This window comes from Moschus berezovskii, chromosome 24 (assembly GCF_049115385.1).
Source record: "Moschus berezovskii isolate FMDL1 chromosome 24, NW_MosBer_1.0, whole genome shotgun sequence".
Classification (NCBI taxonomy): domain Eukaryota; kingdom Metazoa; phylum Chordata; class Mammalia; order Artiodactyla; family Moschidae; genus Moschus; species Moschus berezovskii.
In genome coordinates this window covers 21,717,130-21,733,429 of record NC_142483.1, presented here as the reverse complement: position 1 = coordinate 21,733,429, position 16,300 = coordinate 21,717,130, and the positions used below count along the sequence as shown (strand labels likewise).

Here is a 16,300-nt window from a genome sequence, read left to right as displayed (position 1 = left end):
CCCCAGCTCAATTGAACTAATAATGGCCCTTCATCTGCTTTTGCAAAGCAATTTATTCCTGCCTTCTCACCACATGGGAGATAACAGTGAAGATTTGTAGGCACCTGAAGCTTTACAGAGATCCATCCCATGCATTGTTTTCTTTGCTGTTCTTGGCAACCCCTCAAGGTATACAAAAAGAAGATGTTAATATTCTCAGTTTACAGAGGAGGAAGCTGAAGCCTGGAGAGGCTTACGTAGAGGGGAGAAGGTTCCATAGGAAATTAAGTAGCCTCGTGAGGATGAGAAGTCATATCCCCCAACTATGTTGACATCAAGTGCTATTTCTGGTCATCTGGAAGGAGGAAGCAGCTGTTAACAGTTAGGTGTGCTTTCCTGTACAAAAAGTCTGTCTTCTTTCGGTCAGTGGCACCGCCACCATCACCCATGCGTTCCCACCCGGATGAAGGCATTCCGCCTCTGAGTGTCTCAGTACGGTGGTAAGAGTCTTGTCCCTCGTCAGGCAGTGTCACACCTCTAACGCTGCAGTCACACCAGGAAAGCAGCAGCTCTCCATTCATGTGTGATCGTTTTTGCTTGTTTGGTTGTTCTTTTCAGAGTTTGTCATCTTACTTGTCACCTCTGTGATAGTCACTTTGTCTCTTTACTTTTTTTTTAACTGTCTCTCCTCACCTACCCGAGCAGCTCCCCCGCCACCTCCTGGGCCTCCTCCACCCACCCAAACGCAGACCAGCATTTTATATCAGAGGCTCAAAGGCATGCCTAGGCCAAAACCAAGTACTGTAAACTTTTACGTTTCCTTTATGCGACAGCTTTCTAGTTTAGTTTGCTTTTCTGTTCATTTCTCTGGAAATTTTGTTTAGCATACTAACCTGAGGCTCAGACTCTCAAGTTTGACACTGTAGGTTTTGAGAGACTTGAAAAGAGAGCATTACTTCCAAATGTCCACATTTTTTTTTTGTCTAGCTCTGTCTGACATATGCAACATTTTCAAATCTCAGTGTCAGCACAAAATAACATTGTTGCATAACATTTTGCATGATGATTTTTTTTCTATGTTATGAGCTTCAATTCTGTTGTATGAAATGTTTACTAAGTATATTGTATTTTTAGTTCCCCTCTTTCAGTGCTCCAGCTAGTACAAGATTGGGTGATAGGAATATTGCAGTATGTTTCCAGATATTGCAGACAGCAGACATGACCCAAAAAAAAAAAAAAAAATCATTTCTAAGCACAAATTTCTCCTTGATCTCTGTAGGGGGGAAGGAAAAGGGGCTACAGGATTTTGCACAATATTTTCTTTAAAGACAACATCTTAACCAGGTTGATTTTAGTACCATTTTTACTAACTAGTGAGTCAACAGTGCAAGTAAGAGGAAAATACAGTCATGTCTCAATATAGTAGCGCGATCTACAGATAATGGAATTGCAGCTAATTAATAATAAATGAAAGTCTGGCTACATGGGCTTATTTAAAGATCAAATATTCTAGATTCAAGCATATGTAACCTACTTACATGAAATGGTTGCGGTTTAAAGCAAAATTGCAAAAGATTTTATTAAACATACTGTCTGTATATATACATCAGGCATACACATATTTGCGTACAAGTGTACACACTCACAGGAAGATTGTGTGCACATGTACACTTTATGTGTATCTATTGATATATATGGTAGTCAATCTCAGAGCACTGCATATTAAAACAAATCTTCAGGTGATCCTAGCTTATGTATCTTGGATTTCTCCCAGCAGAAAAATCATTTACATCTTTGAAATAAAAGTACATAAAAATATTGATGGAATGATTTCCATTACTGCATCGTGTGTCATGGACATCTAGAATTTCCCTAGATTCGACAAGTGTTCTGCCCAAAAGAATAGTATTCTCTATTTTGTAAGAGATTTCAAAGATGTGCCCCAAGTGGGATTTCCTGCAGATTTGTATTAACGTGCAGGCTTGTCTGGTTACTAGAAAATGTATGTAAGTGTGTGATGTGTGTATGTGGGTGTATGTGTCGAATAGGTAATAAGCATAGGATGAGGAATTTGCAAATTGATGTGTAAATGTGAATATCAACTAATAAAAAAGTAGCCTGTGCATATTTACTATCAAAATGCAAATACCTCACTCTACACATATTACCTCAACATATATACACAGTATGTTTGTTAGAAATGCCTGAAAGTCTACTAATGAAATTATGATAGTCCATTTGTGAAATTACAAACAGACCAGGCACCTCCGAAGCACAGGTATCAAACCCGTCCCTCAGTCTTTCTCCAGGTGTTATTGCTGTGGACCAGGCAGTGAGCTGCCAGCCCCTGAGCTGTGCACATCTCCTTATCTGGGTGGTGGAAATTCTGTACCTAATCTGCAGATTTATTTCCCCACAGCTCCCACCTTCAAGCCCCCACCTTCTCTGCAGCCACATTTCCACCTGAACCTGGCAGAGACAATGGAGCATTCTGTTGGCCTGATTCCAGAAAGCTCATTTTCACACCAGTCATCGGGCCTTGTTAGAGTGAAGCTTGCACCACCTCAATTATCTGACCAACCCCATCCATCATTCATAGTTCCCATTGGCTGGACCACTCCTTTTGCATAGTGTTTCACAGAATTTTTCTTTCTTGTTGTTAAATCCTACGTTATTAATCATCTTCCATGTTTATCACCTATATAACAAATGTACAAAAAATTAGGAAAATATTATGAGAAACTGCTTGTTTCTCTTCTTTTTAAATTAGCCACCTTCTACCATTTTGTTTACCACTCCCCCGACAAACACACACAAACTACCAACAGCACACCAGCCCTTCCTGTGAAGTATTCAGTTACCTACTCTGGCAAGTAAAACCCTGAAGTCAACACGTACCTGCTTCAGATGAGATTGAAATAACTTTCAGCAGTTCTTTTGTGCACATGTATACCCTCCTTGTGGAACTGTGCTGCTGCTGCTGCTGCTGCTAAGTTGCTGCAGTCGTGTCCGACTCTGTGCAACCCCATAGACGGAAGCCCACCAGGCTCCCCCGTCCCTGGGATTCTCCAGGCAAGAATGGAATTGTGCTAAAGGATCCTAATTGCTGTTACACGCCATGGGCTATAGATGACTCAGGCTTCAAGATTTGAAGAGGTCTAAGCACAAACTACAAGTTCACCTGTGAGTTTAGACTGGTTGAATTCAGGCCATTTCATTGGCTTAGGAAATCTTTGTTTCAAATATTACTCTTTGCCCCACCCCAACAGGAAAGAAAAATACAGTTCTTTGTAACATAATAGCACTGCCAAACATTCAGCTCTATAAAGGATAAAATGAAAACCAGAGTTTGGAAACCAGGGTTCAGTTTGTTCTTAAGTCCAGTAAAAGCCCTTTCAACACAGTAGAACCTAAAATGCATTGTTGCCATCTCACTGATAAAATTGCACTCGTACCAGCCAGTGGAACAAACCACTTCATCCAATACTCTACACCCTGTGTTCTTTTAAAACTTCTATCCTGCCTTCTATCTAATGGCCCAGGAATGTCCATTAATTCTCAGTCTCCTCCCTGGACAACTTGAAACAGCCAGACCTTTAAGTCTGCTTTTTTTTTTTAAAATGAACATGCCAATACCTGTTAAACATGCAGACCTTGAATGAGAAACAGTGCTGTCATATTGTTTAGGGACAAAGCCAGGAAATAGATGGAGCAGCAATCAAGACTAAGTTTCTGTTACATCGTCCCACCTCAGGTCCCTCAGGTCGCACAAACACTGCCTAGAGAGGACTATAGGATAGTGCATTCATGCTGTCTTTAAAGAACATGTGTACAAAATGTCGCTAAATTTGTAACGGGCTATCACAGTCTTCATACAGCTTTAATAAGCAAATTGGAAGCTGGAGCACTGCTTTTTCTTAGTATGTATTATAATAACAATGGTGATAATAATAATAAAATGGCTTTCTGGTTTGCTCACTACTAATTATGTGGCATTTAACATTTGCATGAAACCTAAAAAAAAAAAAAAAGGGATAATCTTTGGAATTTCTTACCCACTAGTTCTAATGGCCACAAAATTAGCCCACCACTTTCACTGAATTTTAACACAAATTCTTGTACTACAGAAAATGTAGGCCGGTTAATCACTCCTGCCAAAAAGCTGGAAGATACAATACGTCTTGCTGAACTGGTCATTGAAGTTCTTCAGCAGAACGAAGAGCACCACGCAGAGGTAAGCAGGCGCCAGGGGGCCGGGCCTCTCATTCCTCAGAAGATGTTGCGCAGCTGATTCTACCGGCAACTTTGTGAATACAATGTCTCAACTCCCATTTTCTTTTAACTGACCTTGTAAAGCATATGAAAGTGGCAGTTTTGCAAGGAGGATCCTTTGCAGGGTTGTTTAAAACAGCCAAAAAGTGGGGTTGTGTGATGTACGTTTCAGCTTCAGTTTTCAGATGTTTCTATCAACAAGCCAAAGAGGTGAGTATGTCTTTGAGATAATTATTCAAGCAGCATATGGTTATTGTCAGGAACATATGAAATACTTTTTGGTCTTTTTGTGGCTGTTTCTGTTGCTACCACTCTTGTTTTGGTTTATTTTATTTGGTGTGTGGATTGAGAGCTGTCTTTTTTAATTTATCTCCGTAACTTAGTCCGCTCGCCCTAGAGTCTTCATTTGTTAATCTCAGATGACCTGGGTTGCTAAACTCAGTGACAGAAACAAATTATTCTGTGTTGTTCAACTTGTTGATTCTCTCCAACCTACATCTAAATAAATACAGCTTACTTTTTTTTAAACAAGCCACTATCAAAATTATTATTTTGATAATTATACACTGAGGGATTTAGAGGCTAATTCAATCCCAAACCTGTAAGGACTTAAACAACCCAACCCTTCCAAGAAAAGATTCCAAGATTTCATTATGATCAAACTGATACACCACTGCTTGTTTCAAAACTGAGATTTAAAAGCATTTCTCTTAAAATCGCCTATTTTAAAAAACCTCACTCATGCTCACTCTTCCCCTCCAATCAGCTCTACAAGGGGGAAAAGAGGGCATCAATAGAACTAACATCAAAGGCACCTAAAATGCTAATTCCCATGAGTAAACGAAAATCAACAGTATAGTTCAATAATACACCATAAAGACAATCATCCCAACTAATGCCTGATTACATATCTAAATTTCCTCCCTGTTTTTCTACTGTTCCACTCAATCTTGGCTGATCGTGGCAGGGGAAAGAGGTATGTGACCCAAATGAATGAGTCAGCCACCTGCTGTCATAGTCTGTGCATGCCCTTCCAGTACCATGTCTTCTAATGGGACTTTTCCTAGTGCCCCTGCTTCCTAACACTGACCCGAGGAATGTAACAGCAATTTCCAGTGGACTGCTTGTGAAATGGGTGCCTTCCACGGCAGGGTCGATGTGGGTGATTCTCTTGTGCGTGCATGAAGCAATTGATATACTTAACAATGACTGCGGTTACATCCCAACACACGCCTCCTAGCTGCCTTGACTCTGTCCCCTTAGCGTGTTGTAGCTCCTCTGTACGTCTGTACTTACCTCATCCCAGCAGATGAATACCGAGCCTAGTCACCAGTAGCTAGCCAGAGTGATACTAATCTTCCTCTGCAGCTGTCTGTATGTGAACCATATATACAGTATTTATATATAGAGAGAGTGCCAACGAATCATGATGTCCCCCAAACCCTCACTGAGAATGGGGTGAAGACCCCTTAAGGTAGGTACAACTAACTCCTGCAACACCCAGCAAATGCACAGCCAGGAGTGAGACGAGAAGAGGGGCCAAGTCAACACCCTCCAAATGTAGACACCTTCAGACAGAAAATTAAGTTGGGCTAGAGTTTTTTATTCTACTCTATCCTACGTGATGTACTTTTCAGATGGGGGCAACTGGGGTTCATTGTGATGGTAAGTATATTCTTTCTGAGTATCTACAGAATCATCTCCAGAGGCATGGAGGGGTCTGGCCAGTCCTTTCCTGATTTGAGTATTGAGGCTTTTCCCAATATTTCAGACCAGATTTTTGAAGACATGGATACAAAGCAGATGGTTTTCTTTCAGTGAATGATTGAAGAAGGAAATGGACACATATGCTTGATTTAATCAAGTTATTTTCTGAGGCTACTGCAGTCTGAGAAAGGAGAACATTCTCCCAAATGACTCACAAGTGGTACCAAAGAGAAGTTGATATTCCAAAGAAGTCTCTTTTCCCCAGTTTTCCAAAAAGCCCTTCTTCACTCAGTACTACTCACCATCTTAAACCACCCTCATAACCATCATCACAAAAATATTTTAATCTTACGTGTTCAAAAGCCATTCATAAATAGGGCAGAAATAAATTCAGTTCTGTTCTCATTTACTGACTTTGGAAGTGAGAAATGAAAACTTTGGCATACTTTGGAATTCAGAGGCCCAGTTTTCTTTTTGATAAATGTAGAGGTTTATTTCTGAAATCAGTCCTTTCACCCAATCACAAAACCGCATTACTCAGTTGATCAAAAATTACCCACCTATGAGCACAGAGGCATTTCCCTCAGCCCTGGTGACTTTTTTAAACTGTCCAGCTGATTTCAGGGTAACAACTGGTCAAGAGACCCTTGGCTGCAACCAAAGAAGTAAAATTTGCCCTGGCACACTGAGGAAGAGACGATGAGGTTTTGCTGCCAAAAGGATGAAGGATGAAATTTTTCTCCTACTGACCAGTACTCACTGCCGTCTTCTCTAGATGCCCAGTGAACTCTAGAAAATCAGTAAATCCTAAACATGAACCTTAGCTGGACCTTAGCGGTCCTGCTGTTTGGTGGCACCACACTAATAAAAGTGACAAACGGGATCGCCTCCCCCACAGAAGTCAGTAATCCTTAAAACTACTTTGAATTCCAATATAAAGTAATTCAATCCCCACCAGCTACGAATATTGTCATGCACACACACACATGTAGTATATGGTAGCAGTTATCACCCGAATCTCTAAATTACAACATAATTCTGCTCTCCGAGCCTAAGTTATGTGCATATACACACCTGCACACACACAGGAATTATACCTTCGTTTACTGTTAACTTCACTTTCCCAATCTCTCTCTCTATGTATACGTATGTATATGTATATATGTATTGTGGTACACATAGGGGTACATATATACATGTAGTTTGTGTAGAAAATATAGTGTGTTCAGTGTGGTTGACCATACCCCTAAAGTGTACATCTTTGCCTTTAAATAATGGAAAACGCTGGGTAAGTATCTAGAAACCAAAGTACAACTCCGTCCTGTCTTTGGAAAAGATTTCTGAAGATTTTAGACACCCATAGACATGTACAAAAATAGCATTAGCCTGTATGAGCAAGTATAAAGTAAATATAGATGTCGTTGTTGTTTTATTTTAAACCTTTGCCTTGCCCAGTCCAAGTACACAGACTCTGTTCATTTGATTAAAATTAAGAAATGGCTTTTTTGGTGATTACTGCTCTCACCTGAATCTTTTTCTCCTTCTTAGTGAGTCAGGTTTGATTATGAGGTTCTGAAAGAATTACTGTGGGTATAGAAAAATAAATTTGGACTTCACTTCTCCAACAACCCCCCTATTTAATCTCTCTTCCTCCGCTAGAATACCAGGTTTCTCTGCCAGATATTAATGGTAACAATTCATATCACAGTAGTCATTGTTCTTCATAGGGCTTCCAATCTATATGATTATTAATATAACAACTGTAGATAATTTCTCAATAATTTATCAGATTCTAACAAGGGACTAAATTTTCTGTAGAGAGTAAAAGTGGGTGCTTCTTAAGTCCTCTGGTTTGCAACTTTTCAATAAAGCTGGTAAGAACCAGGTATGAGGTTGGTCTGAGAAAATTTTTATTTTAAGCATTTAGGATTAGTTTTCGTTTTGTTTCATTTTGTGTTTTGTTTTTTTTCTTGTCATCCTAGAGCAAAATTGTATCTGGGAAGGCATTTCAGTCTCCCCAGTTACTATTTTTTTGAACTCACCCTGAAGATGTAAAGTGAAACAAATAACTAAAGCTTAAGTACCAGCCAATGTTTGGTGTGCCTTTGTGATTATTGCAAATATCCCCCATCAGGACTGATGAGAATCAAACTCCACATAGGGTTGGGTAGCAGCAGTGGAACTTTAGCAAGTTTGCGTGTTTAGAAGGTCTCTGCCTAGAAGGCAGATGGCTAGGAGAGCTCTGGGGGAGGAGTGGAGGGTTTCTCCCTTGGCTGGATTTAGCCAGGTAGTCAGTGGAACAAGCCCCAAACCCCAGGGCTCTCATCCTCAGGTGGTAAAACTGCAGTAAAATCTCATCGATTCAGACCCAATTCCTCCTCATTTGTGACAATTCACCTTCAGATGTGGCTCTTTTAATTTCTCTTCAGTAAAATGTTTGACATGATCTCAACTTTCTCTAGAAATTCTAAAGGTTCTTCTTCCAAGTTTTATCCCAGGATCTATGAAATTAAAGCTCCCATCTCTTTTACTTCAATTTATAGGTCAATTTATCTACAATTATTTGAAATTTTAAAAATACTTTTAAGTTTACCATACTCTTAGTGATAGCCAATCAATGAATACATTGTACTTGGGCTCCCGTGTATAGACTGCTTTGAAAAGTGGCTAAATGATCATTCTTTTTTAGAAAGCCCAGTAATTTAGGTTTTTTGCTGACAGACTAGCATCTCTTCTCTTCCCTTACTCTGAATCACTGAGGTTTTACTGTAAGTTAAAGTGGAAACAGCAGGTGTCTTATTTCCAGCCAAGCTGCCCTTGCAGAATGGTCCATGACTTGATTTTTTCCATTTAATTTGCAAACCAGCCACATGTTGATAAAGGAGAAGTAAGTAAAATGAAATCTCATGAAAGAAGAGAGGTGGACCCCTATTCTGCCTCCTGGTGGCTGTTAGAATATCCCCAGATAACTAAGAGATCACAGAAGAGCTTGGCCATTGAACAAACTCTTTTATTTATGGAATTATTTCCATAATCATCTTTCATGTTTTGAAATGCCTTCCCATCTTTTTTTCGATGAATGCTCTGGAAAGTGTTTCCCATGTAAATACTTTATGGCACCGGGTGGGGAGGTAGGGGAATAAAAAGGGCTGGCAAATTGTTTTTGTTTTTCTGCTCTCTTTGAAATCAGCAAAAGGGGATAAAAAGGGGGCCTGTTGACACTGCCACTCATTCTGCATGCTCCCTGCCAGAAATGATTAGTCAACATGCATGCATGCCTTTGAATTGCATTCACATCTGGCCCATCTGATGTGAATGTCACCTCTGAGACCCTGCACAGTGATTTCCAAGGACCCATGTGCATGAAAATGAGTTACTTCACTGATATTTTTGGTTTTCAATGTACATATGTGTCCAACCCTCAGAAAAGTAAGTCCTAATCTTACTGAGTGTCTCCTAGCGTAAAGCCTGATCTTTCCTATAGACAGGATGCAAAACCAGAGGCTCCCTGCTTAAAGAGATCTTAACTCAAAAGTTTTGTGACAATACAACAATGGTTTCCTTTGCCTTGGTATGAAATAGGAGTAACATTTCTAACGTGTAGGGAAAACGTGAGTTGCTGAGCTTGTATGAAACCACAGACAATTAAGCCCCAGATGCTTAGAGATAATAAACAATAATTACCAATTTTCAAGTTAGACCAGCAGAAAACCCATAAACACAGTGAAGAAACTCCCAAATTCTAATACTTTAGAGCAAGAACTAGTCAATAAGAGCAATAAAGAGCATGACTCAAAAAGTACTGAGTTATTGTAAATTGAACAGAAGTTCTGTGCCTGTCATTTCTACAGCTGCAGATTTCTAAAGCAGGCCTGGAATCACGAAAAACGTTGCCCTGGGCCACGTAGAGGCCCAACTATATCCAAAAGTGCTGTTCTCTTTACAATAAAATTACCAAACCCTGCTGGATGCACAGTCTTTAACAGCCAAGGCTTGACTTCACATCTTAGGTCGGAGACAAAAAGCTCATCACCTCTTTATCTGTTATTTTTCTGCCACATCTCAAAGGCCTTCGCGTGGTGGTCAGACTTGATGGTGGAACATGCCGAGACGTTCCTGTCACTCTTTGCAGTGGACATGGATGCAGCGTTGGAAGTGCAGCCCCCAGACACGTGGGACAGTTTCCCACTGTTTCAGCTGCTGAATGATTTTCTCCGGACTGATTGTATGTATCATCTTTGACTGTTTGACTGTCTTAAGTAGTGTGCAGATAACTGATGACTGAAATGTGTTTATCCCAGGCAGGCTACACACTATCCAAGGCTGGACACAGCTCTTCCGAGTTTTATGATTACTTTAAAGAAACAAAAAAAAAAGGTTACAGCTGATAAAATTCCCTTTCTTCCAGCAAGCATCATGTTGCAGGGAAGCCCTGTCTTCACTAGGCAGAAAAACCCAAGCTCAATGAGAAAGGGGTGCCCATGCCCATGGTTTTATTTGCTCTTGAACAAGCTAATTAACTTCAGCTCTACACATTTTGAATTTTTAATCAAAAGATGCTTCCTAGATGAAAAACAATTTCAAGCTAAATAATGCCTAAGTGTTTCAGAGTGTCTTAGAGCACCACATAGCCATAAAGTAGACCGTCCCCCTCAGAATGATGAAGGAAAGAAGGGATACAGAATTCTCTCTTCCTGGTAACATAAGGGGGAAAAGGGAGCAGGTACAAAGAAAACCTAAAGGAAAAAAAAAGTATCACTTTTTGCTTTTGTTGTTCTTTAAGGGGGCATGCTTTTTTTCCCTTTTCTGGAGAGTGACACAAATGAGTAAAAGGTTTTTGAATTCCATTATCCTTCCACGCAGATTGAAGCATGATGCCATTCATGTACCTTTTGCTTTGCTTCTTCTCCTTCTTCCCATCCTCCTCCTCCTCTTCCTTTTCCTCTTCCTCCTCCTTTGAAGCAGTATATTTAAAAGAGAAAACAGTCCTCTCTACGTCAACACTGTTTGATGATAAAGCTACTGTGGATTCTTACTGAGCTTTTGCTTATCTGTTCTAGATAATCTGTGCAATGGAAAATTTCACAGACACCTGCAAGACCTGTTTGCCCCACTTGTGGTTAGATATGTGGATTTGATGGAGTCCTCAATTGCACAATCCATTCACAGGGGCTTTGAGCGGGAGTCATGGGAACCAGTCAAGTAAGGAAACCTCTTTTGATACTATCGGAGTTTGGGTGCAAATGGCTGGAGAGTCATACAGAAATGGATTAATGGTGTCTTATGCTGCTCATTGTTTACATGGACAGAGAGCAAACACCTTACTTGCGACTATGAGGCTCATACCCTCCTTGTCCAAGGAGGGGAGCGGGGAAGAGGTTAAGAAATGTTTCATGAAATGAAATCTTTGTTTTATTACACAAGATAGATAAGCAATATGGGATATAAACCTGCCTGTGATATTTGCACTGTGTATGTTACTCTAGTGGTTTTACCCCCTAGGAATTGACGTTTCCCAAAGTGGGTTCCATCAGAGTCTAGACAAGGAGTCAGCAAGCTTTTTCGTGCAAGACCAGATAGTAAATATTTAGGCTTTTCAAGCCACGCGATCTGTATCAGCTCTCCACTCTAGAGTAGTGCTAAAGCAGCAACAGACGATAAGTAAATGAACAAATGTAGCTGTATTCCCCTAAAACTTTAGTTACAAAAGCAGGAAACTGGCCTGTGAGCCAGTTTGTCATTTCTTGACCTAGGCTTTTGAAATGCTCCTCAAGAAAAGGAATTTGTGGCCAGGTATGTTTAGGAAACTCTGCATACCCCCTCATCCACCCAACACCCTTGTCTCCTGGGTAGCCTCTGAGAAGTATTTCAAAACTCAGAGAGTATAGTAATAGAGAAACTTGTTTGCCTGTGCTTAATCTAGAACTTTCTGAATTACTACTATTTTCCCAGCAGGATATCTATCCTATAGGACCAAGTACAGGAAATCCCATAGGTTGTGATTTTGACAGTTGCCATAGCTGCTTGGCAGATAGATCCTATTAGAAATGGGTGGCAGGTTCAGTGCCACCTCCATTCCCCAGCAAGGAAGGAGGGCTGTCACTCAAGGCTGCATAGAGGGTCAGTCTCAGACCCTCCCCCGACCCCTTTTCTGGAGAAGTGAAGAGCTTCTTGAGGGAGAGAATTTTCTGATAGGCTTAGAAAAGTGCCAGTAAAGCCTGATAAGAGCTTTGCTCTGTTAGATTCTCTCTTTTTTTTTTTTTTTTTTTTCTGTAAGAAAACCATTTTGTCCTTTTGGTCCACGTCTGTGGGATGTGGCAACCAGCATGGAGTGAAGTGGGGTGTGTACCGCACCCTGTCAGTCACTCCACAAGAGATGTTCAGGAGCCTTCTCTCAACTTGGAAGCCTTGACTTGCACCCTGTCTTTCAGTGGTTTTCTGAATCAAGACTCCCCTTCTAATATTACACTGAATCAGATTCTGACTCATAAAAGAATCAATGCAAAAATAGCTTTTTCAACCCACACCCCCCTCTTTCCACATCTGAGCCACATAAGAGGTCTCTTGACTTGCCCTACTGAGCAGGTTAATAGGCAGTAGCTCTTCATTTACAAGTACCTATATATATATATATATATTTTTTTTTTCGCTTATAATTCTCAGGTTTACAACCATTTCTTAATACAGCCCTGCTGACTTTCAACTCATGAGAATAGAAACGGGACCTTTGATGATAAAGCATGAATGAGTGTATTTTTTTAAATGCTCACTCGAATCAAGACAGTTGTCCCGTGCAGAATGGTTGTGAAAAAAGAAAAGGTTAAAATGAGTAATACTCACATTTTGAAAATAGCAGTGGTCTTGAAATAGCATTTACTTACTTGGGTTTAAATGGTGAAAGCTACTACCATCAGCACACACGGGAGGAAATGACGGACATCCAGATGTTCCTGTTTCTTAAAGGGCCCTAGAGTCAGGGGCCTTGTTATCCAGTTACTAGCCAGAAGGCAAGGGCTTGAAACTCCATAAGTGTCTTCTCATCTGTAAAACTAAGTTTTAAAAACGTCGCTACTCAGTATGTGAGATTTGTCCTGAAGCTCTGTGATCACGTCCCTGAAGTCATTTTTAACCTGTTAAATTCTTCAGAAACCTTCTGCACCATAACATATACATGATCAGTCAGAAGTAAAAGTAGACTCAGACTCATTTTCACAATTGGAAGTCTTGGTCTGGGAATGTTCTCACAGGGTGTTTTTAAGGGGTAGAAATAAATAAAATATGAACTCTCAGATCAGTAATTTAAAGATCTGAAAATTAGCAAAGAGTCGATCATTTGTGACTAATAACCTAAAAATAGTTTATAGGAATGTGTTTTTTCCTTAAGTAGCTTTTTTCTCTCCTAAACTGTGCTGTGGGTGGGCTCATGAATATGACTGTGGTTTATTTAATTCATACTAAATAGTACATGGTTTTCAGAGTAAGGTAGAGGTATTGGAAAATGCCAGCTAATACATAAGCTAAATTTAAATTGTCTGAAATCAGCTACATTTTATTAGCTGATTTGTAAACAGAATGTGGGTACCATGGAACAGATTTGCAGAATGGCTGGCATATATAAAGGGTATAAAAGGGAATACAAAATTGAGAGCACACCAATGTGATCAGAAGGGATAAATCGCTCTACTTCTTACCATGCAAAAAGAAAGCATGAGCTTCTATCTGACCTCTAGATAGAGGGTTGATAAAGACGCAGAGATCCTTTTTTCCCCCAAGTAAAAAATGATCTTTTTGGAATGGTTTTCATCAGGGTACTCAAAAATAAGAAGCTGACTTAGGTAGTTTGCTCAGTCTTCTCTAATTGTGTCACATGATCCTGCAGCGCGCGCGCGCGCACACACACACACACACACACACACACACACAGAAACAAACACCACAGCCTTTCTCTCAAACAATTCTTATACTCAAATAGTTCTGTTCGTCTACTTTTCAAAAGTCATTGTTACAGCACCTGATTATACATAAAATGACTGAGAAATGCATTGTAAAACTTACTTCAGGAAAAACTGGTAGAGTTGACTCTTGAACAACACGGGTTTGAATGGCACAGGTCCACTAATACAGGGATTTTTTTCTGGTAGTAAATATGACAGTTCTACTCAGAGCTTGGCTGAATCCACAGATATGGAACTGAGGGTAAGGAGGAACCGTGGGTACAAGGGCTCAGTATAAACTTATATGTGGATTTTTAACTGCACAGGAGTCAGTGCCTCTAAAGCCCCACATGGTTCAAGAGTTAACAAACTATTTAAAATGTTAAAGCAAAACAGAGCTCTGACAAGGAAATGCTACCAGTATATCAAAGTTCCTAAGAAAGGAGTTTAAATATTCTTTATCCTTCAGATTTTCTTCCTTCAAAATATGGTCCTGTAAGAGAAAATAAAGCATCATCATTTGGCTTTCATACAACTGAAGTCATTTGATAGAAAGGGTGAAATGATTGGGTCCTTGCTGATGCCTTTCTCTAGAAAGGTGAGCTTCCATCTCTGCAAGAAGCGAAAAGGGGAGCTGCATCTCCGTGTCCATTAAACCAGACGGTGGTCGTGATTTGAATCTCCAGGCTTTGGTGAAAAATGTCATCCCATAGCTTCTCACCACAGCTGAAGTCAGTCAGCCTCTCGAGGGCAAGACTGGGCTGGAGCCCATGGCCCTCTCAGGGGTTTCCATCAGGACACATCATAGGGCTGCCACCCACAGCTGGGCAGGTTGTTCAGAACCCTTCCAGTGGCCCTGGAGTATGAGCTTCTGGTCCTAGCAGATGGACCACATTCTACCAGCTTTTAAGAGTTGGTTTGTTGCTAGTCATGTCATCTTGACCTATGTGGAAGAAAACTTAGAAAGTGTCTAATCTAAAGCTTGCAGAAAGCCCTCTGCACTACTCTTTTGCTGACAGATCATCTCCAATCTCACTCCCTAGCACAAGGAATCCACGCTTCACAGTTGCCCCTTTCAGGTCAGGGTGATTCTGCATTGTAGAACTAAGCACTGCTACTTGATACACGCACACTAGAAAAACCAGGTTTCTCATTTCTCAAAATGCACTCTCTCTCTCTGCCTGAGATAGACATGTGAAAAGTATTAAAATAATGTCTTTTCCCAGATTACTAAAGATGTCAATATCTTATAATAATGGAATGTCAGACCAAAGATACCGTAGCAATATGCAGGTGTCCTAGTATGAAATAGACAAATATTAGACAAAGAGGCAGAACTCTTTAACTCTGCTAATAACTTGCTGAGTGACTGTGGGCAAATCCAATGACCTTCTTGAGCCCCAGTGTCCTCCTTTGTAAAACAGGAACTTTGAATACCCAAGACTTTCTCACAATGACATTCTAGAAAATCTGATTTTCCATATTCATTCCATAATCAGCAGTGCCTTCCTAACCCCTTAGACAGGACCTAGGGCAGGTGTTCAGTAAGCATGTATTGATTAGCTGATATTTATTAAGAAATCCTTACAGGCTGAAAACTGATAAGAGTACCACAGGAGAACTGTGGCGAAAAGAAATTGAAAAAAAGAGATACATTCCCCTGAATGGAGGTTTCAATCTGGTTGGGTCTGAGCCAACATGCACACACAAAAAAAGTACTTTTGTGGGGAAGGCTGGTAGTGATAGTAAACAAAAAGTTGAGAAACACCCCCTCTAAATTCTAGAAAGATACCAAAGAGTGCCCCATGGACCAAAGTAGGGATTAGACCAAGGGTACACCAGGAGAGAAGTTTTAGTGTTCAGAGCACACAGAAAAGACAAGCATCCTTGCAACAAAAGGTGCATACAGTGAAAGGCTGTCTGTGTCTTAACTCTAACCCCATCCAGAAATCTAAAGCAGAAGACTTTGAGAGAAGACCCAACGATACCCTCTCTGCCCAGGACATAAGTGTACTAGTCACTCAGTTGTGTCCAACTCTTTGCAACCCCATGGGCTGTAACCCACCAGGCTCCTCTGTCCATGGAATTCCCCAGGCAAGAATACTGGAGTGTGTTGCCATGCCCTCTTCCAGGGGATATTCTCGACCCAGGAATCGAACCCAGGCCTCCTGCATTACAGACAGATTCTTTACCATCTGAGCCACCAGGAAAGCCCAAAATTAATCCTGGAAGTAAGGAATGACTCTGTCATCCATAGACATGATGAGATGTGCACACATTTGTAATTTTCATCCTTTTGTGAGAGAGAGCAACTGAGAGTATTTCAATCTAGTGCTGCAGGGATGAGTCCTTTGACATGAATGGGAGCTACCCTGAAAAAGGTCCCCAAATGAAAAGGTCCCCAGACT

General features: G+C 40.5%; 1 protein-coding gene across 2 annotated transcripts in view; it reads left to right on the top strand.

Annotated features, from left to right (window-relative positions):
- CADPS (calcium dependent secretion activator) overlaps window positions 1–16,300 on the top strand; it is a 484,390-nt gene that overhangs the window by 379,865 nt on the left and 88,225 nt on the right. For both annotated transcript variants that reach the window (XM_088831951.1, XM_088831950.1), the window contains exons 18-20: window positions 4,107–4,213; window positions 10,027–10,183; window positions 11,019–11,160. In XM_088831951.1, coding sequence (XP_088688077.1) covers window positions 4,107–4,213; window positions 10,027–10,183; window positions 11,019–11,160 — 406 coding nt within the window. The remainder of the gene's footprint in view (window positions 1–4,106; window positions 4,214–10,026; window positions 10,184–11,018; window positions 11,161–16,300) is intronic.